General features: G+C 37.7%; 2 protein-coding genes across 2 annotated transcripts; both read right to left on the bottom strand.

The window, feature by feature from the left end:
- Positions 1 to 1,807: 1,807 nt before the first annotated feature.
- LOC103029437 (nuclear factor 7, ovary-like) lies at positions 1,808 to 7,356 on the bottom strand. The gene is made up of 5 exons (XM_049469550.1): positions 7,195 to 7,356; positions 6,014 to 6,244; positions 5,813 to 5,835; positions 4,070 to 4,188; positions 1,808 to 2,617 (listed from the first exon to the last, which is right to left on the bottom strand). Exons 1-5 carry the CDS (start codon positions 7,354 to 7,356, stop codon positions 2,130 to 2,132), a joined length of 1,023 nt encoding a protein of 340 aa, XP_049325507.1. The 3' UTR covers positions 1,808 to 2,129.
- Positions 7,357 to 11,905: 4,549 nt separating this feature from the next.
- LOC111193590 (E3 ubiquitin-protein ligase TRIM35-like) lies at positions 11,906 to 22,209 on the bottom strand. Its single transcript, XM_049469549.1, has 7 exons — positions 21,805 to 22,209; positions 20,122 to 20,217; positions 19,796 to 20,026; positions 19,611 to 19,633; positions 18,215 to 18,333; positions 17,532 to 18,055; positions 11,906 to 12,097 (listed from the first exon to the last, which is right to left on the bottom strand). The coding sequence occupies exons 1-7, from the start codon at positions 22,207 to 22,209 to the stop codon at positions 11,906 to 11,908; spliced, it is 1,590 nt and encodes a 529-aa protein (XP_049325506.1).
- Between the last annotated feature and the right edge of the window lie 3,877 nt (positions 22,210 to 26,086).

Here is a 26,086-nt window from a genome sequence, read left to right as displayed (position 1 = left end):
AATAATTATTAACAAAACACCCTCTAATCTTTACAGTTTAGTGAAATATTAATATATATGGAGCTCTGTGGGTTAGAGGAAATACAAGGCGCAACATGTTCAGAGTTCTTCACACATTAGTGCTGCTTCCTAAAATAACACACTCCTAAAATACACAATGTCTGTGTGTGTGAGTGTGTATGTGTGTGTGTGTGTGTGTGTGTGTGTGTTCCTCGTGGTTTAAATTACAGTGATTTAAACACCCAAACAAGTGTCAACACGAACAAGTAAAGAATATGCATTACAATTTAGCTTTAAAAACACAACGTAAAGCTTTAAATCACAGAATAGAATATATTTTAAATAAAATTATTATCAGTTCATAAACAGGCTAAGGAATTTCATAACTTATGCTTAAAAAATCTCATACCCCCAAAAAGGCAAATTTACATAGAAGACTCTGTCTTAAATTTCAATAAGAGTTGACATAAAAAGATAATTTTGGAGCATTTCTATTGGTCCATACAGCATAAATTTTTGTATAGATTATAAACAATACTGGGCAAATTTATATTGTGGAGAAAAGTGAAGATCTCCAATAATTAAGATACAAGGATTTTTATACAAGGTTGATTATTTATAATTAATTTATTTATAACATCAATGTATAACACCAATTAAAAAAAATGTGACACTGTAAAAATATAAATATGCACATGACAGTGTATATAAAAACAGATTAGTAAATTTCACAAATCCTTATTTTATTCAGAGTGAAACATAGAAAACATGTTAAACGTTAGACATTTTACAGAATCATGAAAACATGAATTTGATGGCAGAAACACATAAAAAAAAGCGTGACCAAACTAGTCATAAAGAAAGCAGCTAGTCTAATTAGTGTTTCTAAAACAAAAATAAAAAACTAAAAACAGTATAAAATCTGTAGGTTCTAGTATTAAAACAGTGTGATTTTTTTTAAACATTCCAAGGGCGCTTTTCCCAAAAACAGTCAACCTAAGAGCTACTTCTGCTAGTTCTGTAAGTGTTTGGCAAAGCAAAACTTATCGAACTGAATCAAAGAATTACTATTATTGACTTCTCCCCCAAATATGCAGTATTTACTCACTATTATGCCAAAAAACAGTGAAATGTTTTGTAATAAATATCATTCTACATATTCTGAAATTTAAATAACAATCTCATAAACACACACATGACTAAACAACTAAACAATACATAAATGCTGCAATCTATTTTAAAAAACATTAAATGGTTTTAAAACATTAACATTAACATTTCCCAAAAGCAATCAAACTTAGCAAAAAAACAAAACGAAATAATGCATGACCTGTGAAAAGTGCGAACCAGTTCTGAGAGTGTTTTCCAAAGAGCTTTGCAAAGAGAAAATGAATGAATCAGTTTAAAGAGCGTCTTTATTGACTCCTCCCCCTGAAACAGCGCACTCAATCGAACACAAATATCGATTCAACACTGCCAATATGCAGTATTTATTCAGTGTTACGCCCAAAAAACACAGAAATGTGCTGGAATCAGTATCATTATTCATATTCTGAAATTCAAATAACAAATGGATGTACTTAGCTGTTTTAAATACTCAAACACAAATTACTTCATAAACAAACACATTTTTTTATTAATGTGTTATGTTCAGTAATATTTCTCTATCAGTTAATCATTGCTGACTTTACCTAGAGAGGAAAAAAACAATCTACATTTAACAAAAATATATATTCTCCCTGTACAAAAAAAACAGCTTACAAACACAAGAAACAAAAAAGAAGCAAAAAGGAAAACAAAAAAAATGAATAACTTCTTTTGGTTAATTTACTCAATGAGTACAGTCATTCACTTGTGGTGTTCACTGGTGCTTCTCTACTAACAGAAAATTCTTGGCATAATCATGTAAATTTATGTTTGCAATTGTCTGCTGGTTTCTAAATTATCAATTACAATGCAATATACTTTACTCTCCAGAAATATTCAGCATACAAATATATCACAAAAATGTGCAGAACCAGTTCAGACCCTGTGAAACAGATTTTATACAAATAATCAATAGATTTTTTTCTTTAAAACAGCTGAATGGTAGAATAAAACAGTTCGAGTAGAGTAACTGTAAGTGAGGTCTAATCTATTGGCATAGTGACTGAGACCTCAGCTGGTAGAATCTTCAGTGGATCTTGACTGAGCGTATAAAAATATGGGTACATTGTTGCAGCAATTACATAATTTTTTCGTTGTAGTACTGTATTATTATCAGGGTTTGTGTACTCTACTAGACGATTCTCACAGTCCAGCTTCACCCGAACTTTAGTAAACTTGGGCGCTGTTGAATCCCACGTGGATTTGCCATTAAACAGACCAATTTTTGAACCAGGATTCTTTAAACGATTACCAGATATACTGGTTATCCCCACAGCCCAGTGATCACTGGTTCCAACCTCCACAGTCCAGCTGTGAGTTCCTGAGGTGAATCCCTCTGAGCCCAGGATGGCTGGGGGGAGGCTGTTTGAAACTAGTTGAGAAGTGGTATTTGGGTTAGCTCTTACACTAATGAAATCTTTGCAGAGTTGAAGGTTTGATGTTCTGCTTCCTGGCACCAGAAGTACTGGATCTTTTGAAAAAAAAAAAAAAAGTTAATCTGACACTGATGTTATCAGAACATAATCCCACCTTCATTAATTTCTGTTATGTTGCTACATTGGTTGCTAGTTGGTTTCTATAGTGTTAATTGCTAAGTGGTTGCTAACCTGTCCACGGTGGTTGCCATGGTGCTGCTAGGTGGTTGCTAAGGAGTTGCTATCTGGTTGCTAATGTGTTGATAGGTAGTTGCTAAGATGCTGCCAAGAAAAATATGGTTATAAAATGCCTTCATGTGGCTTTTCTTATCATTTTTCTTTTGTGAATTTCTTTCTCCGAGCTCTTTAAAGCTGGAGAAAAAGGAAAGTCCTGGTCCAGCAGGGAAGACAACACATGTCTTACAGAACTGTCTGACTGGAGGACACTGCCAGAACACATGCAGGTATTTACCAGTAACACCCAAGGAACATTTGTGACATAGTTTATCAGCAGACAGTTTCATTTGGAATGCTTTATTTATGCCAAGTGTGAAACGTTATACATAATTTTGCCATAAAGATTAGAAACTACACTAGTCTTCACACTACACGACTGGTTGTGCTGTAAACAGGAGAACTAGCACTGATGCCATGCAGAAAATCTCTTTAGAGGAGAATTCGCACTTAAAGTGAGTCCAACATGAACGAGTTCATATGAAGCAACTGAGTAAAATCAGAGTTTATAAATATCTGATCAGTTCTATACTGAACTATATACTTATGTCCTCAACACACAAATATATCAAATGTTATAGTACTTCAGACATCATTTTGTATCATTTTAAACTCTAGTTTCAAGTATTTTAATCTTAGTGCTCTGCCTGTAACTCCAGCATCAGATTACCAGCCAATCAGCTCACAGTATTAGTAATGCTAGTGCTTTACAGTGTAAAACATAAGAATACATTTATACAAGAACACATGTATACGTAAGAATACATTATGCTACTTTCTAAAATGAAAGAAATACTCTGAACAAGTAGTTCACTATTATATTTAATTTAAGTTTTTAGCTTTTAGCTCCAATTATTCACTACATTCATAGAGGGCTCCCTCTAGAGTGTAATAGCGATTTACTGATATAACAGGGGGACAGGAAATGGTCAAACTCTTTATAAACAGCTTTGGTGTGTTTTGGACCCGTGGTTCTCTCTCTCTGTTATCTCATTGGCTGTATGTAGCCGCTGCTCCTGACTCCTAGTCGCCGACTGAGTCAGATATTAAACATGTTGTTCATTTGGTGTCTGCAACTGGTTGACAATCACTAGTTCACACTACGCTGAGTGATCCCCAATTTTTTTTTCCCAAAATTGTGTAGTCTGGCATAAACCACAAAAAAATATGTATGGATATAAAATATTCCAGTAAAGAGTGTGTTTTTTAAAGTTCTAAAAAATAAAATCTTTCCAAATGCACTGTTAAAATTAAAATTAAAATGAGCCACTCACAGTAGGGACAGATGTCCTTAATCTTCTCCCACACTCTGAATTTCAGGTTCCCTACATGCTTGACCACGTCAATTAGAGCTCCTAAATCCAGCTCTAGATCTGGTTCTGTGAACTTAGTTCTAGAATAAAACACACAAAACACAAACACACAAAATAATAATAATAATAATAATAATAATAATAATAATAATAATAATAATTGAACCAGCTTCTTTTGAAATATTGAAAGGACATTGTTTCTCATTTCTCATTTCTACAGCTTTTAAGTACCTTGCTTAGAACCATTTTCCATGATAACCATTCCATTTAGGTTCCAATCTAGCACTCCCTTGTATCTTTAAGAAATGACCAGGAAGTGGGCTAAACAAGATGAGTGTATTGTCTGGGTTTAATTAATTAATATTAATGACTTTATGAGCAGGTGAAGATAGTAAGAGCATAGTAAGACAAAAATAATTTCATGGCCAGCCTGATAAGGATATATAAATGGGCAAATAAATAAATGTCAGTAGCTTAAAACATTGTTACTAGATAGAATGGGTTCTCAGTCTTGCAGAATTGCATATTTTACTTGTTGTTTGTTTTATATTTAAAAGAGCTCAACTGGTTAAACTCTAAAGTCTGCCTATTTTTCTATCTTGTTTTCTGCAGAGAAGAATTTTACCACATTTTCCCCAAGGTGCTCTTTGCACAACTACTTCTTCATTCTCATCAGTGCTGCTCCAGCGTTTCTTGTTTGGCTTTTCCAATACACTCGCTATCGCAGTATTTTCAGCTGGTGTTTACAAGAGCTCCTAAAAATGAACCTCAACGTCGAGGAGACCAGTAAAGCCTACCACTAGCAGCTAGAGAAAGGCTTTAAACTATACTTATCTTTATACCTACACAACTACCAAGATTTTTCTTATAACTTATTTTACGTTAGCCCACACAGCTCAGCGTTAGCTAGTATAGCTAACTAGCTTGCTAGGTGCGTTACTGTTAGTTGGGTTAGTTTCTCCTGTTGTCAAATGGAAGTCTTGCCTTAAAACTGTAACATTTAATGCATTACATGTGATGCATTTTTACCCTGTTGTGCTAAAATGGTGAATAATAATAATGCTATCAATAATAATAATAATAATAATAATAATAATAATAATAATAATAATAATAATAATAATAATAATAATTGTGCTGTAATGTTAGTTATTCCATTTAAAAAGCAGTGGCACTGCATGCTTTGCCAGTCTTCTCCAACGTTTTTGGTTCCAGCAGGTAGTCTGGTGTGAAATGTTTGCTACAGACCTTTCATACGGCGAAATGGTAAAGTGGTCCTGACTGATGTTTATTAGCTGTGAAAGCTTAAGCTTCCATTAAACTCAGCAGACGCTGTGCAAAAAGGAACACAGCAGTGCTCTGAACATTTTTTTAGCTGTTTCTTAAAAAGTTCTGGCTTGAAAACTTCACGCCAGATACTCATTTTGACCTCTCGCTAGTAAAAATGTTAAGTTTTCCCTATACAGGCGAATGTAAACAAAACATATTTGTATATGTTTTATATATATATATATATATATACATATATATATATACATATATATATATATATATATATATATATATGTATATATATATATATATATATATATATATATATATGTATATATATATATATATATATATATATATATATATATATATATATATATATATATATATATATATATATATAAATATATAGCACACATAAAGCAAATTTACCTCTCTTCAATATCTCTGAAGTTCTGAAAAACAAAAAAAAAGAAATTTGTCAGGGGCTTTTCTGTACCTTTATATCAATAGAACATGAGACAGACAGATAGACAGACAGATAGATAGATAGATAGATAGATAGATAGATAGATAGATAGATAGATAGATAGATAGATAGATAGATAGATAGATATTAGGAATGATACCTACATGTATGAACAAGCTCTCATCTCCCTTCATATCATCCTCTGTCTTTTTAATCCGTTCAGAGAGACCAGACCACACTTTTTCAATCTCCATAACTTTTTCATTGATCTTCTGCTTCTTCTCCTCCTCTTCCTGCTTCAGTGCAGTGATCCTGGCTTCTTCTTCATCTCTGAGGAACTGATGGAGCTTCTCAAACTCCTCCTTTATCTGTTCCTCTGTCTGCTGGACCTCAGACTGTGGTAGAAAAAGCATTCATTTGGACTCATTTTCAAGTACATTTCAAATGTTGTATTAATATGGTACCAGATATTTTATAACACACTCTAGTACCTTGAGTCTTTCTGTAGATGAATGAAGAAAGTCCACCTTTTTCTGATCCAGGTTTTGCAATTTGTTGTGAAGTTCCAGCAGTGTTTTTTGAAGTTCGGTCTACAAAGAATAAATCCTTTGATCAGTGAAAGTGTAGTTGAATCGTACATCCAACATTAACGCAACAGAATGCACAGATCATATACACTGCCCTTACATTTTAATGTTTAAGGTAATGTTTTTTTATGTGACATCCACTCATATCTAGATATTTTTTCGTGTTTTGGCCTCCTGTGTGATGGGTCACGAAATTCCAATTCCCATAATCCCCTGCGGAGATCAGTGGCAACCAACCACACCTGTGCACTAACCTATATAAACCCCAGTCAAAGCCACACTTCTCTGTCGCACCTATCTACACAGTTTCCAAAAAGCAGTTTGTTACAACAAAGTACAAAAGATTATCATAAACATTTAATAAAAGTGATATAATTCTTCTGCTGTTAAAAAAATGTAAAGTTAAAAAAACAGAATTAGCTCTGCCAGGACAAACAGTATCTAAAGAAATGACAAACCGGTCCCAGTAATCAGCAGTTTCATTTCTCATTTTAGAAGAAAAAAGAACGAAAAGAGAAACTTACCTTGTATTTACTGGCCATATTACCTATGGCAGTGAAGCTATGGCTTTGATGATTCTGAGACACACATTGCATGCAAACCAGCCTTTTGTCATCCATACAGAACAGCTGGTGTTTCTCAGCATGATCCAGACATATCGCACCCTGAGATTCTGAAATCTTGCGCTTCTTTTCCTCTATAAACGATTCACAAGCTTGCCCGAGGGCTAGATTTTTAAAAGTACGCTTCGTTTTTACCTTGCAGATTGAGCATTCTATTGTAGGCTTTACATTACCAGACTTGTCCAGACAGGCCGCGCAGAAGCTGTGACTGCAGGAGAGAAGGACTGGATCCTTAAAAATGTCCGAACAAATCGAACACTTGAGGTTTTTCTCCAGTGAATTCTGAGACGAAGCCATCGCGACTCTGTTCAGTTCTAAAGAGAGCAAGGTGTGTCTCTTCTGTGGGAGTTTTAAAGCTTTCACTTTAACAGAAACGAAACTATGAAGCTGTGTGGGTGCTACTGATTAACCTGTAAATTATGTTCTTTTGTTTCCTGCCTGGGATGATCCTGACGATAACGATAACGACAACTTATTCTAAAGTTCTGCCATCTCCTTTTTCTTCTATCTCTGCATTTTTATATTGAATTGATCCTCACAGCAATTAGTAAATTATCTGCAGCTTAAATTGATTCAATATTGAGTAGGAATTGCTGTCTTTCTCTTCACTGAATCATAAGTTATTTACTACTTATTCTCAGACCTACCTAAAAACAGAGCTACCACATGTTGTCATTTGATCTGGGCGTGGTTAAATCGACTACCAACAGTAGCACAAAACACAACACGACATAAGAGCACTTAAAAATGATGAGCATAAAGTTATCCAAAAGCAGTGTGTAAGACTGGTGGAGGAGAACATAATGCCAAGATGCATAAAAAACTGATTAAAAACCAAACAGGTTTATTCCACCAAATATTGATTTTTGAACTCTTAAAACTTTATGAATATGAACTTGTTTTCTTTGCATTATTTGAGGTCTGAAAGCTCTGCATCTTTTTTGTTATTTCAGTAATTTCTCATTTTCTGCAAATAAATGCTCTAAATGAGAATATTTTTATTTGTAATTTGGGAGAAATGTTGTCTGTAGTTTATAGAATAAAACAACAATGTTAATTTTACTCAAACATAAACCTATAAAAAGCAAAATCAGAAACTGAAGGGCTCTTCCTTCAGGAGTAATCGAGCATAAAATAGCATACAGAGATGAGAATATGTTTTCTTTGTAACTTTATTTTGTGATTCTTGACCAGTCTTGCATTTTACACAAGGATTACATCGTTGCTGTCCAATAAAAAACACTTATTTCCATTTTTGTCAATTATTAGTTTACTACATAATTGGAACTGTCACAGATAAGGGTGGAGAGGATGGATGTAAATGCAGATATAACTTTAATAATATCAAACAGAAAACTACAGCAAATAAAACAAAGCAAACACAAGAAAACGCAAAACCAGAATACAAGAGTGAAATAACTAAAATAACAAAGACGAGATCAAAGAAATATCAAAACTAAGAAAACAGTAACACTAGAATCAACTCATCCTGCCATATACACAACAAGGTAGCACACAAAAGACTCCACAAGGAACACTGAAACAGAGGGGCTTAAATAGACAAGGAGAGTGAGGAACACCTGGGCCAGGATAATGAGGGGGCGGGGTTACAAACAAGACACAAGCAGAGCCATAGAGAGAGAGAGTTGCGTCAACTCCGTTCACTCCAATGGACCAGTTTTTTACAGCAATGGCGGACCGTGGAGCCTGTCAATAGTTCCCGGAAGTTAGCAGCAAATACTATCAGCACAGTGAAGCTGGAGCAGGATACACCATGTGTGGTCCACTTTTACAGGTTAGTACGCTTAAATAATCTGATTGTGTTTTATCAGGACATCAGAATCAAACTAACATGTGCACTGAAGCATTTTAGTGAATTAACCCCCTCTTAAAAAGCAGATTTAGGGGAGTAAATCTATGCCAGGACAACGCGAATACAGTTACTGGCATTTAACATTAATGACTGAGAGCCTATTAGTTATAAATTCCTAAATATCTTAATATCTTATATATCCAGATAGACAATGCTGACCTAACTAAGTAAATATCAAATATATCAAAATATTATATATTCAGATAGACCATGCTAACCTAACTAAGTACATATCTTAATATCTAATATATCAATATCCTATATATCCAGATATACCATGCTTAACTAATTAAATATCTTAATATCTTATATATCCAGGTAGACCATGCTAAGCTAACTAAATATTGTAAATATCTTGTATGTCCAAATAGACCATGCTAAGCTAACTAAATAAATATCTTATATATCCAGGTAGACCATGCTAACCTAACTAGCTAGGTAAATAAAGCTTAACTCTATTCATTTCAGAAAGAACTTTAAACACTAACAAGAGATAAATGCTTAATAAATACAGACTACTGTGGAAACTAAGTACTAAGTAGTACTGCAGAATTTAGCTAAATGATTACCTATTGCTCAGGTAGCTAACGCTAACTAGCTATCTTACTGTTTGTCTTAGTAACTACTAATTTAACAGAGATATGATTTAAGGTGATATGACCAATATTTATTTTATTATATATGTTTGATTAAGGATATAGGCTATATTGTCAACAGTAGGGAAAAACACTTTCCAATGCATGTGTAATTTAAGATAGCATAATTAGTTCTGTTTAATAGTAGTGCATCTCAAAAGAAATGTTTAATATTGTTTAATTAACAGTCATCTTTTGTATTAATTATGCTTACAGTGACACATCTAACAATTTATATTTTAAGTTTTAAATTAAATATTTTAGGGATTTATTATTTCTGTTTTTTTCATGAGCTTTTTAGAAAAGTAAAACAAAAACAGTTTTGGGATATGTCTCTTTATATGTAGTGATTATAAAATTTGACAGATTTTTTTTTATTAAACTATGATAGAAAAAAAAATCATTATATTCAGGTTTTCTGAGATGCACTAGTAATAGTGTGCCAAAAACAAACCCAATAAATATAAGTGTGTGTTATTGTTTGTTTTATATAAATATGAAATAAGTAAATAATGAATACAAAATATAACAACTTTAATACAATCATCTTTCTTGTCTTCATTTTATATTAAATAATAATAATAATAAAATGTAGGTAATGTTTCCAAAATGTTTAATTGTATTCATGTATTAAATGCAATCATGTCTCAATTTTCTTATTCTCTTCCTGCTTTTGTATTCCCCAGGGTTCATTCTTCCGAACTACACAAGTAAACCCCATTTTATGTAATCTGTGCTGATTCTTTGGTTTATTTACATGTGCAATGTACTATTTTCCTTTAGTTGATTTACATGTGTTCTGTACTTTGTTTTTCTGTATGTAGCCTCTCTATATTCTGATATCAGTCTTTAAAGTTATATATCATCTCATGTTTTTTGTAAAAATAATAAAGCTGTTGCAAATAATGTGGTTCCTCTTTCTTAATCCAAATAATTCTGCATGAAATATTCAGGTGGTGACTTAAGAATATTTGCAGATCTTTGTATCCTTTGATTAAATTATTTTTGCAGTAAACTCTAAATATATGCAAGCCAAAACTTCTCCATCTTCTTTTGAACCTAAAATTTTACTTGTAGCGACTGCATTTGCACAGTGTCAAAAAAATATTAATTAACATACAAATTTAGCCTATAAAAACTCTCTTATGGATTACAATATTGGATTCACACAGAATAACATAAGCCTTAAATAAGTCAATATATGGTCACAATAATCCTCAATGAATTATCTATGTATAATGAAATAAAAGCTATATATATACAGTATATATATATATATATATATATATATATATATATATATATATATATATATATATATATATATATATATATATATATTATTTCATTATACATAGATATTTAATTGAGGATTATTTATATATTATTATTAGTGCCCCAAAATCGCAATTCTGTCTCTGTGTTTATGGGCTTAAATTGCCCACCAAGAACTTCCTGGAACTATCTGAAATCTCCATGAATCACGTGACCATCAAGGATTTTGAACTTCCGTTGTCACGACTCTCTCTCTCTATGGCTCTGGACACAAGGTGAGAACACTGATGGCTAGGGCAGGGCTAGGGCGGGTCTAGGGCGGACATCACAGAAGCACATGGCTGGAAACATAACAGGAGCACAAAGGAACAAATGAGGGGAAAAACACAGGACAGACACAGGCTAATATGTGACATTACCCCCCCTCAACGACGCCACTACCAGAGGCGCAGAGAGAGAGGGAACATAAGAACATAAGACAAGGCTAGACAAGACCTGGGGACGAACACAGGGGCTGGAACAGAGTCAAGAATCTACACAGGGGGTACTAAATTAGACTGTAACGGAGACTGGACAGGTGGTAGAGACAGAGACTGGACAGGGGACGAGAACAGACTGGACAGAGGGCTGTACATTGGACAAGGACGCAGACTGGACAGGGGGCTGGACATTGGGCAGGAATGCAGACAGGGCAGGGGACATGAACAAAGACTGGACAGGGGACTGGACAAGGGACTGGATGGGGGAATGGACAGGGGACTGGACAGGGGAGGAGAACAGAGACTGGACAGAGGGCTGGACATTAGACAGGAATGCAGACTGTACAGGGGGCTGGACATTTGGCAGGGATGCAGACAGGGCAGGGAACATGAACAAAGACTGGACAGGGGACTGGACAGGGGATGAGAACAGAGACTGGACAGAGGGCTGGACATTAGACAGGAATGCAGACTGTACAGGGGGCTGAAACACAGACTGGACATTAGACAAAGGGGACTGAACTGGAGATTGAACAGGGGACTGGACTGAGGATGTGAACGGACATTGGACATTAGACTGCACACTAGACAAATGGAGACTGGACATTGGACTGGACAGGGGATGGGAACAGGGAGTGAACAGGAGACACGAACGGGAGAGTAGACTGGACAGGACTGAAAAGGGGAACAGGGACAAAAACATTGACAGGGACAGACACAAACGGGAACTGAGACATTACTGGAAATGGGTACGGGGACACAGACAGGAACTGGAACTAAAATGGGAACGGACATGGGTACAAAAATAGGTAAAGACCCAGGACTGGCACAAGTCTGTGATACTGTCTGTGAGGTCAGTCTGGGCACAGTTCTGGGGGTGAATTCCAGAGGTCTTGGGGCTGGCCTAGGAATGCGTGAATGGGGAGTATATATAGTTCTGGGAGTGGGCACAGGAACAGGGGAGGTGGCGGGCACCATGGTCACAGGGTCAGAGGCGGCCAGAGCCGCGGGCAACCGAGCTACCTTAACTCAAAATTCTCAGAATTCTTTTTGTAAGTTCGCTTGACTTAAATTAGAAAAAAAAAGGAATGCGATGGATAGCATGTACAATATAATATGGTTTTATACAATGTTAATATTACAGGTTAATCTTGCAGTTAAAGAGGAGGACAAAATAGGATCTGTTTGGTTATAAAAACTCCGCCAGTTAAAATAGTTCCATTGCTGCTCTGTTTTTAGATGTGCTGTTTGGTTTGTAAGCGCTGCATTGTTGCTAGGTTACAGTGCATTACCGGCTGATAACGGCACTCATAGAAAGCCTCTCAGCCAATCACATTGCAGGGTCGGAACTACAGTAATTGTGGTATAATATTATATATATATTATATATTTTTTGGTAGGTCTGTTACTTGGCAGTTGAGGCAATGGACCATGAACATAGTGTTAGGCTGTGCTTCTGGATTCTTGTCGAGCCAGTATCAGATTGTGGTGGTTTTGCTATTGTTGTTAGTTGAGTGAGTAGTAGATCCTGGCTGAGCCCTATGCATAACCCCAGCTGTTAGGTGCAGGATTTGTCAATTTCCTGTATTATATTACTTGATATCTAGTTAAGCTAGTGACTGCTGTGAAGAGAACAGTTGACAACAGAGGAAAGACCCTGTGACAGCATGGAAAGACAGCTGACAAGAGGGAATAGACCCTAACGGTGCTGCCATGGGCTGGCAATCCATGGTAGCAGCCACCATGGTTAACCATGTGTGTGCAACCAAGCAAGCTACATTGAAAAAGAAAAAAGCAATACCCCAGGAGTCAGCGAGAGCAGGGGTGGAAGATGACTCACAGGCGGATAACATGGTTACGGACTCTGGAACGGACATGACTACGAGAAGTGGGTTAAGCATAGAGGCAGGTGGGATGGTAAGTGGAAAGGAGTTGCTGACCTGTGTGTGTGGGTGGAGCAAGGTCACATCAGTGAGAGGGCTGAGGATACACCAAGGAAAGATGAGGTGCTTGAGTGAAGGAGTGCAGGGGCCCCGCATTGAACAATACTTTGAACAGAATTGTTTGAGTCAGTCGGCTGAAGTCCAGCGGCAGGTTACGTGCCACAGTCCACAGGATATCAATACCTTTGATACTAGGGAGGCTAACTTAAGCACAGAAGGAGTGGAGGATGAAGGAGGTGTTGATAGGTCAAAGGCTAAGGGAAAGCAGATGGGTAGGGAGAAAGGAATCGGTCAAAGATCCAAAGTTAAATGGCCAGGCACAGGAGACAAGATGGCATGGAGGAGTATTAATGATGATTTGAAAGGTATGCTTGAGGGTTTGAAGGGAACAGCAGAGAGTAAATTGAACAGGCTAGGTAAAGTCATTTATGATTATGGAATGGCAAGATTTGGTGTTGTGCAGAGGAACGTAAAGTGTCAAGATGTAGTTAAATCAAGGCGGCAGGTAGAAATAGAAAAACTGGTTAAGGAATCAAGGTTACTCAGAAAGAAGTGGAAGAAGGGGAATGAGGCAGAAAGAGAGGGCATTGAGTTATTGCAGGAGGAGTTGAGAAGTAAGTTGGTAAAATTGCGGAGAGCAGAGGCTATGAGGAAAAGGAGGAAGAAGAAGGAGCGTGCTAGGATAGAGTTCTTTAGAGATCCATTTAGGTTTGTTAAGAGTCTGTTTAGTAAGGAGAAATCAGGAAATCTAAAGGTCGGAAAGAGGGAGTTGGAGGAGCACTTTAAGAGTGTTTACACAGAGAAGGAAAGGTCTAGCGACCTGGACCTACCAGCAGACATGCCGCCGTTAGGTGATATAGAGTGGAAAATGGATGTTAACCCCCCTAGGTGGAGTGAGGTTCAGGAGGTGGTGAAGGCTGCAAAGGCAGGTTCTGCCCCAGGGCCAAATGGGGTTCCATATAGATTATATAAAAGTGCACCAGATGTTTTGAAGTTTCTATGGAAACTAATGGCTATAGTGTGGAAGAAGGGGATTATTCCAAAGGAGTGGCGCAGAGCAGGTGGTGTTCTTATCCCAAAAGAAAAGGATTCTGTGGCTATTGATCAGTTCCGTCCCATAAGCTTGTTGAATGTGGAGGGTAAGATCTTCTTTAGTGTGGTTGCACGTAGACTAGCAACGTACCTGAAAAGAAATAATTTAATTGATACGTCTGTACAAAAGGCAGGAATTGCAGGTTTTTCTGGTTGCATAGAGCATAATAGTATGATTTGGCATCAGATTCAAACAGCAAGAGCCGAGAAAAAGGATCTACATGTGGTGTTTTTAGATCTGGCTAATGCTTTTGGTTCGGTACCGCATGCATTGTTGTGGAAGGCATTCAATTTTTTTAGGGTTCCAGAAGAGATTTCAAGGTTAGTTAAAGCCTATTTTGAAGACATACAGTTTTGCTTTAGTGTAGGGGAGTGTGTCACATCTTGGCAACGACTGGAAATAGGTATAATGGCAGGTTGTACAATTTCACCGCTAGCGTTTACGATGGCAATGGAGGTGATTATTAGGGCTTCTAAGTGGGTCGTAGGCGGGGAGAGGCTGCATGATGGCACCCGGCTCCCACCAGTTAGGGCGTTTATGGACGATATGACAACATTAACGACCACGGTGCCATGTACCCGGCGACTGCTAGGGAAGTTAAATGATAATCTTAGGCTGGCTAGGATGAAAGTTAAACCGAGCAAGTCTAGGAGTGTATCAGTCGTTAAAGGGAAATTGATACAAGAAAGGTTTATGATGGAGGGAGAAGTCATACCATCTATATTGGAAAAGCCAGTTAAGAGTTTAGGTAGGTGGTATACTGCAGCACTGAATGATAAAGAGCAGGTGGAAGGGTTGAGGACAGAAATGGTGGAGGCCATTAATAGAATTGATAAGTCTTTTCTGCCAGGTAAATTAAAATTGTGGTGTCTGCAGTTTGGTTTGTTGCCTCGTCTAAGGTGGCCACTTACAGTTTATGATATTCCGATTTCTGAGGTTGAGAGGTTAGAAAGGGTTATGAGCAAGGCTATAAGGACATGGTTGGGGGTGCCGCGTTGCCTTAGTAGTGTGGCGTGGTGTGGGAGAGGGATGCTGGAACTGCCGTTGACGAGCTTGGTTGAGGAGTTCAAATGTGCTAAGGTAGGACGTGAAATGCAGTTGTTAGGGTCAAAAGACGGGCTGGTTAAAGCAACAGCACCAGTGACTAGGTCTGGGAGAAAGTGGAATGCTCGAGAAGCTACTCAAGCCGCAAGGAGGGCACTGGAGCACAGGGATGTTGTGGGGCAGGTGCAAAATGGGAGGGCAGGATTAGGTTTAGGTGATTCTTGGAAAGCATTCGGCAAGGCCACATCACCTGAGAAAAGGCGTATGGTTACAGGGTTTATTCGTGAGCAGGAGGAGGAAGCAAGGAGGGCAAAAGCAGCAGGGCAGAGTAAACAGGGGCAGTGGATGAGATGGGAAAGTGTAGAGAAGCGGAGAATCACCTGGCGAGAGTTATGGGGATTGGATACAGGCCGTATAAAGTTTCTTTTGGGAGCTACATATGATGTTCTGCCAACGCCACAAAACCTTGCTCAGTGGGTGGGTGAGGATCCAAGTTGTAAGCTATGTGCAGGAAGTGGCACGCTGAAGCACATTTTGTCGGCATGTAAGGTGAGTCTATCCCAGGGGCGCTACACATGGAGGCATAATCAGGTACTTAGATCTCTTGCAGGTGCACTTGATAAGAAACGGTTAGAAGTTAATAACATGCCCGTGGTAGGTTGCAGTAGGGTAATAACGTTTGTGCGTGAGGGGCAGCATAGTGGAGAAACAGCACAGTGCTTGAAAACTGCTGGTAAGTGGGCCAATGCACGAGATTGGAAGTTATTAGTGGATGTAGGTAGTAAACTGCAGATCCCACAGTGCATTCTGGTTACAACCTTGAGGCCGGATGTAGTGTTGTACTCTGAAAGTAAGCGGATAGTGTATTTTATAGAGCTGACTGTTCCGTTTGAAGACGAGGTAGATGGAGCTTATGAAAGGAAAAGGCTGAAGTATACAGACTTGGTGGCTGAGGTGAGAGAGCGTGGGTGGCAAGCGTATATTAGACCGGTAGAGGTAGGTACTAGAGGCTTTGTTGCGAAGTCTGCCACAAGACTGCTGTCTGAATTCGGAATTAGAGGTCGTGTGCTAAGGACTGTAGTGAAGGAGTTGTCAGATGTAGCTGAAAGATCTAGTCAGTGGTTGTGGTTCAGAAGGGCTGAGGCTGTGTGGGGAAGGGAGTGAGTTTGTGCTTCTACAGCAAGCTTGGAGGGGGGTGGGTCTGGGACGCCAGACTTCACTGTTGAGCCTTCTGGAGGTGTCGTGGGCCTAATTCAGCGAAACACTGACGAAGGAAGGTGCCTACCTGATGACCCCTGAGAAGAGCTTGCACTGAAGTTTGTGTTGGAGTTGTTAGATGTAGCTGAAAGATCTAGTCAGTGGTTGTGGTTCAGAAGGGCTGAGGCTGTGTGGGGAAGGGAGTGAGTTTGTGCTTCTACAGCAGGCTTGGAGGGGGGTGGGTCTGGGACGCCAGACTTCACTGTTGAGCCTTCTGGAGGTGTCGTGGGCCTAATTCAGCGAAACACTGACGAAGGAAGGTGCCTGCCTGATGACCCCTGAGAAGAGCTTGCACTGAAGTTTGTGTTAAAGTTTGGATGAAGGGGATTGGTGTGGTCCTGCTCTTGTAATAATTTGTCTCATGAGTTTTTGTAGACGTCTGAGTACTTGGCAGTTGAGGCACGGACCATGAACATAGTTCGCTATGCTTCTGGATTCTTGTCGAGCCAGTATCAGATGGTAGTGGTTGCTGTGTTCTGCTCACACAACTTATAATGTGATTTATTGTGTGTGATTGTGCTTAGGTAAGTGTGTTGTTGCCATAGTTAAAGGAAGTGATTAAGGAGGGATTCTATGTGTTCATAGGTTATTTTTTGGTAGGTCTGTTACTTGGCAGTTGAGGCAATGGACCATGAACATAGTGTTAGGCTGTGCTTCTGGATTCTTGTCGAGCCAGTATCAGATTGTGGTGGTTTTGCTATTGTTGTTAGTTGAGTGAGTAGTAGATCCTGGCTGAGCCCTATGCATAACCCCAGCTGTTAGGTGCAGGATTTGTCAATTTCCTGTATATATTACTATATATATATGCACACAATTTCATGGTTTATGACTTTTCAGAGACATCTGCCCCAGCACTGATGTTATTGGACAAACCACAGCTTTGTAGTTTTCCTCCTTTACAGAGATCTCGTACGGTGAAATCCTTATTGGAAATCCGCTAATCGTACAGAAAACAGGATATATTTTCTCTGTAAATCTGTGTTTGTAGATCTGCAGCACTTGGTTGTTCTCAGTATTAGTGAAGATTACTGTTCCTGTATCACAGTTCACTTCCACTCGGATTCTCCGACACTTCCTGGCGTATACGGACCAGGAGTACGATCCGTCTCTGAGACTCACGGTCCAGAAACCATCTACCGGTCCTACCGTACACTTCTCCTTTCTCCTGATCGACTCCTTCACCACGCCGATTATCCAGTCCTCGCTTTGGTCCACGTCCACCTCCCAGCTGTGAGATCCTGCGGTGAAGCCCTCAGAGCCCAGGACCATGTTGTAAACGTTAAACCTCTCAGGATTGTTCGGAAGGTTTTTCACGGGGCTTCCCAATGAAACACCGCTCAGATCCTCGCACAGTGCCGCAGAGCTTTTAGCGGTGTTAGGGTCCAGAATCACGGGAACTGGAAGTTATTAACATGGAATAAATGAATTTTAAACACTAAACCGTAACCTTAACTTCAGAAATTCAGTATTTAACCCTAGTCAGCTTCATTAGCTTCAGTTTAACCTTTAAAAGCTGTGGCGTCCTCAGAAGACGTGAAGATGATTGAGTTACTCACAGTACAGACAGATGTCCTTCATTTTCTTCCAAACTCTGTATCTCAGGTTTCCTAGATGTTTGGCCACGTCAATCAGAACTGCTGAATCATGCTGTGGATCAACTGCTGGACACTGAGCACTGCCATACACACACACATTTATTTATATATATATATATATATATATATATATATATATATATATACATTATATACAGCTCTGTAAAAAAAGTAAGAGATCACTTCAGTTTCTGAATCAGTTTCTCTGATTTTGCTATTTATAGGTTTATGTTTGAGTAAAATGAACATTGTTGTTTTATTCTATAAACTACAGACAACATTTCTCCCAAATTCCTAATAAAAATATTCTCATTTAGAGCATTTATTTACAGAAAATGAGAAATGACTGAAATAAAAAAAAAGATGCAGAAAAGCTTTCAGGCCTCAAATAATGCAAAGAAAACAAGTTCATATTAATAAAGTTTTAAGAGTTCAGAAATAATCAATATTTGGTGGAATAACCTTGTTTTTTAATCATAGTTTTAATTTTATGCATCTTGGCATCATGTTCTCCTCCACCAGTCTTACACACTGCTTTTGGATAACTTTATGCTGCTTTACTCCTGGTGCAAAAATTCAAGCAGTTCAGTTTGGTTTGATGGTTTTGATCATCCATCTTTGGTAAAATCATAGAAACTCATCATTTTTAAGTGGTATGTTATTTTTTTACAGAGCTGTATTTACATAAATACACTAACGATCATCATTTTTATATCATTCAATTTTTTTCTCTTTATTTTTGCCATTTAATCTCTTCAGGTCTAGTCAGTAACTGGGAATGGTACAAAATCCAGTGTACACAATTGCCAGGGCATCACATAAAAAAAAAAAAAAAAAAATATATATATATATATATATAAAATGTTTACATGTTTATAAAAAAATACATACAATGTTATATATAAAATGTTCCCTATTGAACCTAGTAAATCTATTTAGCTTTTACATATTGGTTTGTTTTTTACATATTTGTTGTTTAAATATTTAACTCTGTTGGAAATCTTTTAAATAGATGCAATCACATTACATGTCCATTTTGAAAGGATTGCTGTTTTAAATGATTTGATTTCCTCAATCTATCAATTTACAATTTTTACTAAGCTTATAGTGCTTATATACTAAATAAATGTTAAAAAAAATAATTTGGAGAACATAGAAAGTATGATGGGGTGTAGAATTGGTTTATCAGAAAATCTGAGCTATATAAAATGTTAAATGTATTCAGAATCAACATTTAAAAGCCAAAAACTATGGAGTAAATGTAATCGGTTAAGAATTCGATTTCTTAGATAATCTAATCTACCAAATACATTATTAACTATTCTTCATACAATAGCTCAAAATGCTTAATATGTACCTTTGCTCAGCATCCTTAAGATTCTAAAAAAATAAAAATGAAATTATCATTATATAAAACATGCACAATCTCACTTAAACAAAAAACATTATTATTATTATTATTATTATTATTATTATTATTATTATTATTATTATTATTATTATTATTATTATTATACATTAGAAAAGGAAGGAATTATTTACCTTCAGCAAGAAGTGCTCCTCGCTCCGTATATAATCCTCAATTCTACTTATCCTGCCGACAGTCTCAGCCAATATTTGATCAAACTCTGTAATCTTTTCCTTCATCATCTTCATCTTCCCCTCCTCTTCCTCCTTCAGTGCGGTGATCCTGTTCTTCTCCTCCTCCCTGAGGAACAGGTGGAGTTTCTCAAACTCCGCCCTGATCTGCTGTTCTGTCTGCTGGGTCTGAGACTGGGAGATGGAGGAAACTGGTTGGTTTGATATTTTAGACTTTATATCAGAAAGAGATCAGCTGAAAGGAATGAAACCTGGTGGGTAAGACTGACCTGGAGTTGTGAAGCCATGGTGTGATAGAACATTCTTGCTGAAGAAAAGGACGAACTTTTAGCCCTCAGAAACTTCAAGGGGGTTTTGAGCTGATCCTGTACAAGAAACATGTTTAATAAAACAAATCTTATATCTGTTTTTACACAAGTTACTAAACTTGAGATAAAGATCTCACAGCTCAATTCTCACCAGTTTCATCACCTTTCAGAACGACCCTATTAAGGGCTCTGACACTTTTATGCAAATAAGCTTTTGCTCGTCACACTTAGATTCCCTTGACAACCAGATCATAGTGATCACTTAGATCCACCTGGTGACCGGTTCCTAGGGAAAACTTCTAAGTCCACTAGACCATTTAAAATCACCATGGCAACAGGTTCATTGTGACCTCTCTGAAGGAAAACTCCTTAGTCCACTAAAACACTCAGGTGCCCCTGGCAACCGGTTCATAGTAAAAAAGCCTTATTTCGCTAGTCCTCCCCCCACATGACAACCGTTTCATAGTAACCACTTAGATCCCCTTAACCATCGTTTCATAGTGACCTCTCTGATTCCCCTGGTGACCCGTTCATAAGGAAAACTCCTTAGTCCACTAGAACACTCACATCCCTATGGCAACAGGTTTATAGTAGCCACTTAGATCACCATGACCATAGTTCATAGTGACAACTTAGAATCTCCTTGGCAACCATTTCATAGTAAAAACACCTTAGTCTGCTTGACCTCTTACATCCCCATGGCAACTGGTTTATAGTAACCACTTAAATCCCCCTGGAACCGGTCCTTAATAACAGTGCCTTAGCCCGCTAGACCACTTATGCACTTTTTAATTAATGCAGATTTTTAATTAAATCTTTCTCTAATTTATAAACCACAATAATTTCAGTTCACAAACTCAAACAAACCCCCTTTGGCAACGGGCTGCCTCAGGAATTAACTGCAGCATTTCTCACTTTCATACACAAAAACATTAAACCTTTCCCTGGTTCATAGTGGCCATTTAGATCCCCATGGAAACCGATTAATATTGACCACTTAGATCCCCCTGGCAACCGGTTCATATTGACCACTTAGATCCCCCTGGCAACTGGTTCAAAGTAAAAACACCTCAGTCTGCTAAACCTCTTAAATCACTATGGCAACCTGTTCATAGTGACCACTTATATCCCCCTGGCAACCGGTTCATAGTGACCACTCAGATCCCCCTGGCAACCGGTTCAAAGTAAAAACACCTCAGTCTGCTAAACCTCTTAAATCCCAATGGCAACCGGTTCATGAGGACCAGTTAGATTCCCTTGGCAACCTATTCATAGTGACCATTTAGATCCCCCTGGCAACCTGATCATAGTGACCACTTAGATTCCCTGGCAACCGATTCATAGTGACCACTTAGATCCCCTGGCAACCGATTCATAGTGACCACTTAGATCCCCTGGCAACCGATTCATAGTGACCACTTAGATCCCCTGGCAACCGATTCATAGTGACCACTTAGATCCCCCTGGCGACCGGTTCTTATTAAACAGTGCCTTAAAGCCCGCTAGACCACTTATGCACCCCATGGTTCAGATTTTTTGTAATATTTTACTGTAATTTTAATTTAATTTAATCCACAGGAAATAACAGAGCAGCATTTCTCACTTTTATACGCATCAAATCATCCGGAAGACCTTGAATCGTACCTTGTACTCGTAGGCGGCTCTGGAGACGGAGCAGAACTTGTGTTCTTGGTGTTGTTGGGTCACACAGACTGAACACAGCAGTTTATGATCATCCAGACACCAGACGGTGACTTTCTCGCTGTGCTCGGAGCAGAGCTCGCCCTGAGATCTGGCCAGTACATTACGGTTTCTCTCCTGGATGAAGGACTCGCAGGTGCTCTTCAGGGCTTTGTTGACTGGTGGGTTCTCCATGGAGGACCTCTTCCTGCAGACGGGACATTCTTTGACGCCTCGCTCCCTCCAGTGCTGCTTCAGACAGTTCCTGCAGAAACTGTGGCTGCAGAGCAGAATCAGCGGGTCTTTATAAATATCCTGGCACAGTTCACAGGTGAGGTCTTTTTCCAGCGAAGCCAGAGATGATGCCATTGCTATTCTCTGTTTTAATGCTGCACCAAACAACTTCACAGCCTAGATACTCCCCTAGAAACAACACCAGGAAGGATAGAAACCGAGCACGATTCTCCAAATGTCAAAACCAAAAGCATGTGACGTTTCCAGTGCCTCTACTCGCCCGAAAACAGAAGGAGGGTGAGAAAAGCTAATGCCAACAAAAGCGGTAAGACATGTTATAATAACCCTACGTAATCAGGCACGCCCAGCCTGTGTGTGAACAAATAAAAGAAAGCATGTAAAAGCTGTAGATACACCCTTAAAAATAAACATGATTCAAATTCTTCAGGTTCTTTAAGTGATAAAAGTCACAGAAGAACCACTGGTAACATGTTCTATGAATCAGGTTTCTATAAAGCATTTATAGCATTTATCTATAAACACTTGACATAAGCCTTTCTAACTATACATAATTGGTTAAATAAATTTCAAACATAAAACATTATAACACCACAGGATAAATCTTTATATCACAAAGCGATATAATGCATTATAATATATGTGTAGTTGCTGTTCTTAACATTATTGGTCAGACCTGTTTCATAAAGCTTAATAGATGTTGAGTTCATTCACAAAATGCTTTATTAAGATCCACAGCGATGCTTTTCCTCAAACTGCTGTATGTTATAATGAAAATTGTTCTGTAAACGCACATAACATCTAATAAAAACATTTCTCACAGACTTTAAGTAAAGTGATGAATTAATCCACATTACAAAATGCATACAACAAATTATAAAGTTTCATAAGTGCTTTTTATAATTTGTTATAAGCCTCTGGTAATGTGGAATAACTCATTACTTTACCTAGAGTCTGTAAAAAATGCTTATGAAGCTTTATAATTTGTTATATGCCTATGGCAATGTGGAATAACATAACTTTTTTCACAAGTCTGTGAAAAGTGCTTATAAGTGTTCATTAGATGTTAACTGCAGAACAATTTCCATTATAACACATAGCAGTTAGAGGGAAGGCATCGCTGTGGATCTTGATAAAGCATTATGTGAGTGAACTCAACATCTATTAAGCTTTATGAAAAAGGTCTCACCAATAATGTTAAGAACAGCAAATACACACATATTATAATGCATTATATCGCTTTGTGCTATACAGCTTTATACTGTGGTGGTATAACATTTTATGTTTGAGATTATAAACAATTTTTTGTTTATAAACAATTTTTTGTTTATTGTCTTGTGTCCCTAGCCTCTATTTGTTTTGTTTATCCTTCTGTCTCCGCCCCAGCCCGCCTTAGCCGTTAGTGTTGTAACCTCTTGTCTCATTTGTAACATAAGGTGTCCCTTATGTTTGCCTGTGTATAAATACCCCATGTGCTCCCTTGTTATCTGTCGTGCTTTTTGTCTGATCTTGTCATGTTACTCTCTCCAGATTGTGTTTATCTGTTCTGTTTAGGCAAGGCAAGGCAAGTTTATTTATATAGCACCTTTCATACACAGCGGTCATTCAAAGTGCTTTACAAACTAGAAAATACACAGAAGTCATATAAAAATAAAAATAAAAAAAACATGTAAAAGAATAACAGTAAAAATGGAAAATAAAAACTAAAATAAGAGTAAAGCATGATTGATTCAAACATGATTAAAACAAAGATAAGTCAAATTAAAAATATGTAAAAGAACAACAAGGAATTTTAAATAAAAATAAAATAAGAATAAAGCATGAATAAAACATACATGATTAAAACAAAGAGAAGTAAAATTAAAAACATGTAAAAGAACAACAAGGAATTGGAAATAAAATTAAAATAAGAAAAAAACATAATATAAAAGTGCCGTTACAGAATAAAAGTGGGCGGAGCTGCAGTGTTTTAAGCTGAGCTGAAAGCCTGATCAAACATGTAGGTTTTCAGTCTAGATTTAAACATGTTTAGTGTTGGAGCTCTTCTAATGCTCTCTGTTAACTGGTTCCATTTAAGAGCAGCGTAGTAACTAAACGCTAAACGCTAAACGCTGCCTCTCCGTGTTTAGTTTTTACTTTAGGCGGCTCTAACTGAGCAGTTCCTGATGATCTGAGAGTTCTGCTCGGCTCATACTGCTGGAGCTCATTAGATAAATATGCTGGTCCTGCACCATTAACACATTTATAGACCAGTAACAGTACCTTAAAGTCTATTCTGTAACACACTGGTATCCAGTGCAGGGATTTAAGGATGGGGGTGATGTGCTCTCTTCTTTTACTTCTAGTCAAAACTCTGGCTGCTGCATTCTGAATCAGCTGAAGCTGTTTGATGGTCTTTTTTGGGAGTCCAGTTAGGAGTCCATTACAGTAATCAATCCTACTAGAAATAAAGGCGTGGATGAGTTTCTCCAGGTCTGCTTTAGACAGAAAATCTCTGATCTTATTGATGTTCTTGAGGTGATAAAATGCTGATTTGGTGACGGCTTTGACGTGACTGTTAAAAGTGAGATCAGAGTCCATTTGTACACCAAGATTACGCACTAGTTCTTTAGATTTCAGGCTTTTTGAATCCAGATAGGCAGCTAGTCTGTGCCTCTCATTACTATTCCCAAATAAAATAATCTCTGTTTTATCTTTATTTAACTGCAGAAAGTTCTGTCCCATCCATTTATTTATCTGCTCAAGGCATTTACACAGTGAGTCAATGGGACCATAGTTGTTTGGGCAGAGGGCCATGTAGATCTGAGTGTCATCTGCATAGCTGTGGTAAGATATCCCATAGTCACGCATGATTTCACCCAGAGGAATCATATATAAATTAAATAAGAGTGGCCCAAGAATTGAACCCTGGGGTACACCACAGGTCACTGGCACAGTCTCAGAAACATTATTTTCCATTTCCACAAAGTATTTCCTTCCTTGAAGGTATGAACTGAACCATTTTAGGACAGTTCCAGAAATTCCAACCCGGTTCTCAAGTCTATCTATGAGAATGTTGTGGTCAATGGTGTCAAAAGCAGCACTGAGATCCAGCAGTAGTAGAATAGACATTTTTCCTGAGTCTGTGTTTAAGCGAATGTCATTGATAACCTTAATAAGAGCAGTCTCAGTACTATGATTGGGCCGGAAACCTGACTGAAATTGGTCTAGACAGTTATTTATGGACAGGAAGTGCATAACTTGCTTGAAGACAATTTTTTCAATTATTTTTCCAATTAATGTTAGATTAGAGATTGGTCTGTAATTGTTCAATAAGTTTGTATCTAAATTTTTCTTTTTTAAGAGAGGCTTCACAACGGCAGTTTTTAATGCATTTGGGAAAACACCTGACATGAGTGAGGTATTTACAATTTGAAGAATGTCTGCTGATATTGAGTAAAAAACATTCTTTAAAAACTTGGTTGGTAATGTATCAAGACTGCAAGTGGATGATTTGAGGTGACTCACTGTATCAATTAAAACTTCTTCATTAATAGTGCTAAATTGGGACATGTTGACTATGATGCATGGTTTTGGAGAGCACGAGGGCTCGTTGGTGAATATAGATGTACTGATGTCTTGCCTGATATTGTGGATTTTAGTATTAAAAAATTTAGCAAACTCATTACATCTCTCAGTTGAAACTAGCTCAGGGGTCATATATATAGGTGAGTTAGTTAGTCTGTCAACCACAGTGAAAAGAACTTTGCTATTGTTAATATTATTGTTAATAATGCTGGAGAAGTAGGATTGTCTACATGTGCACATTATTTTATTGTAATCACGCAGTCTATCTTTAAAAATTTCTTTGTGAATGTGAAGCTTGGTTTTACGCCATCTGCGCTCAGCCACTGACCTGCTGTGTTGTTTGTCCTCAGTGTTCCAGGTTAGCTTTATTTAGTTTGTTTCTTTGTTTGCTTAGTTTGCTTGTTTGGTTCAGTATTTTAGTTTATCC

This window comes from Astyanax mexicanus, chromosome 21, assembly GCF_023375975.1.
Source record: "Astyanax mexicanus isolate ESR-SI-001 chromosome 21, AstMex3_surface, whole genome shotgun sequence".
Lineage (NCBI taxonomy): Eukaryota > Metazoa > Chordata > Actinopteri > Characiformes > Acestrorhamphidae > Astyanax > Astyanax mexicanus.
This window is presented reverse-complemented; position numbering and strand designations above follow the sequence as displayed.

Excerpts from the sequence above, each read along its gene's own strand:
- LOC103029437 (XM_049469550.1), bottom strand. The coding sequence starts at position 7,356 with ATGGCTTCGTCTCAGAATTCACTGGAGAAAAACCTCAAGTGTTCGATT. Across the intron at positions 6,245-7,194 it reads TAGAATGCTCAATCTGCAAG|TCTGAGGTCCAGCAGACAGA; the intron begins GTAAAAACGAAG and ends TTTCTACCACAG. Across the intron at positions 2,618-4,069 it reads TAAGGACATCTGTCCCTACT|ATCCAGTACTTCTGGTGCCA; the intron begins GTGAGTGGCTCA and ends TTTTTTCAAAAG.
- LOC111193590 (XM_049469549.1), bottom strand. The coding sequence starts at position 22,209 with ATGGCATCATCTCTGGCTTCGCTGGAAAAAGACCTCACCTGTGAACTG. Across the intron at positions 19,634-19,795 it reads AGGAGCACTTCTTGCTGAAG|AATCTTAAGGATGCTGAGCA; the intron begins GTAAATAATTCC and ends TTATTTTTTTAG. Across the intron at positions 12,098-17,531 it reads AGGAAAACTACAAAGCTGTG|TTCCAGTTCCTGTCTGTGTC; the intron begins GTTTGTCCAATA and ends TTCCCATTTTAG.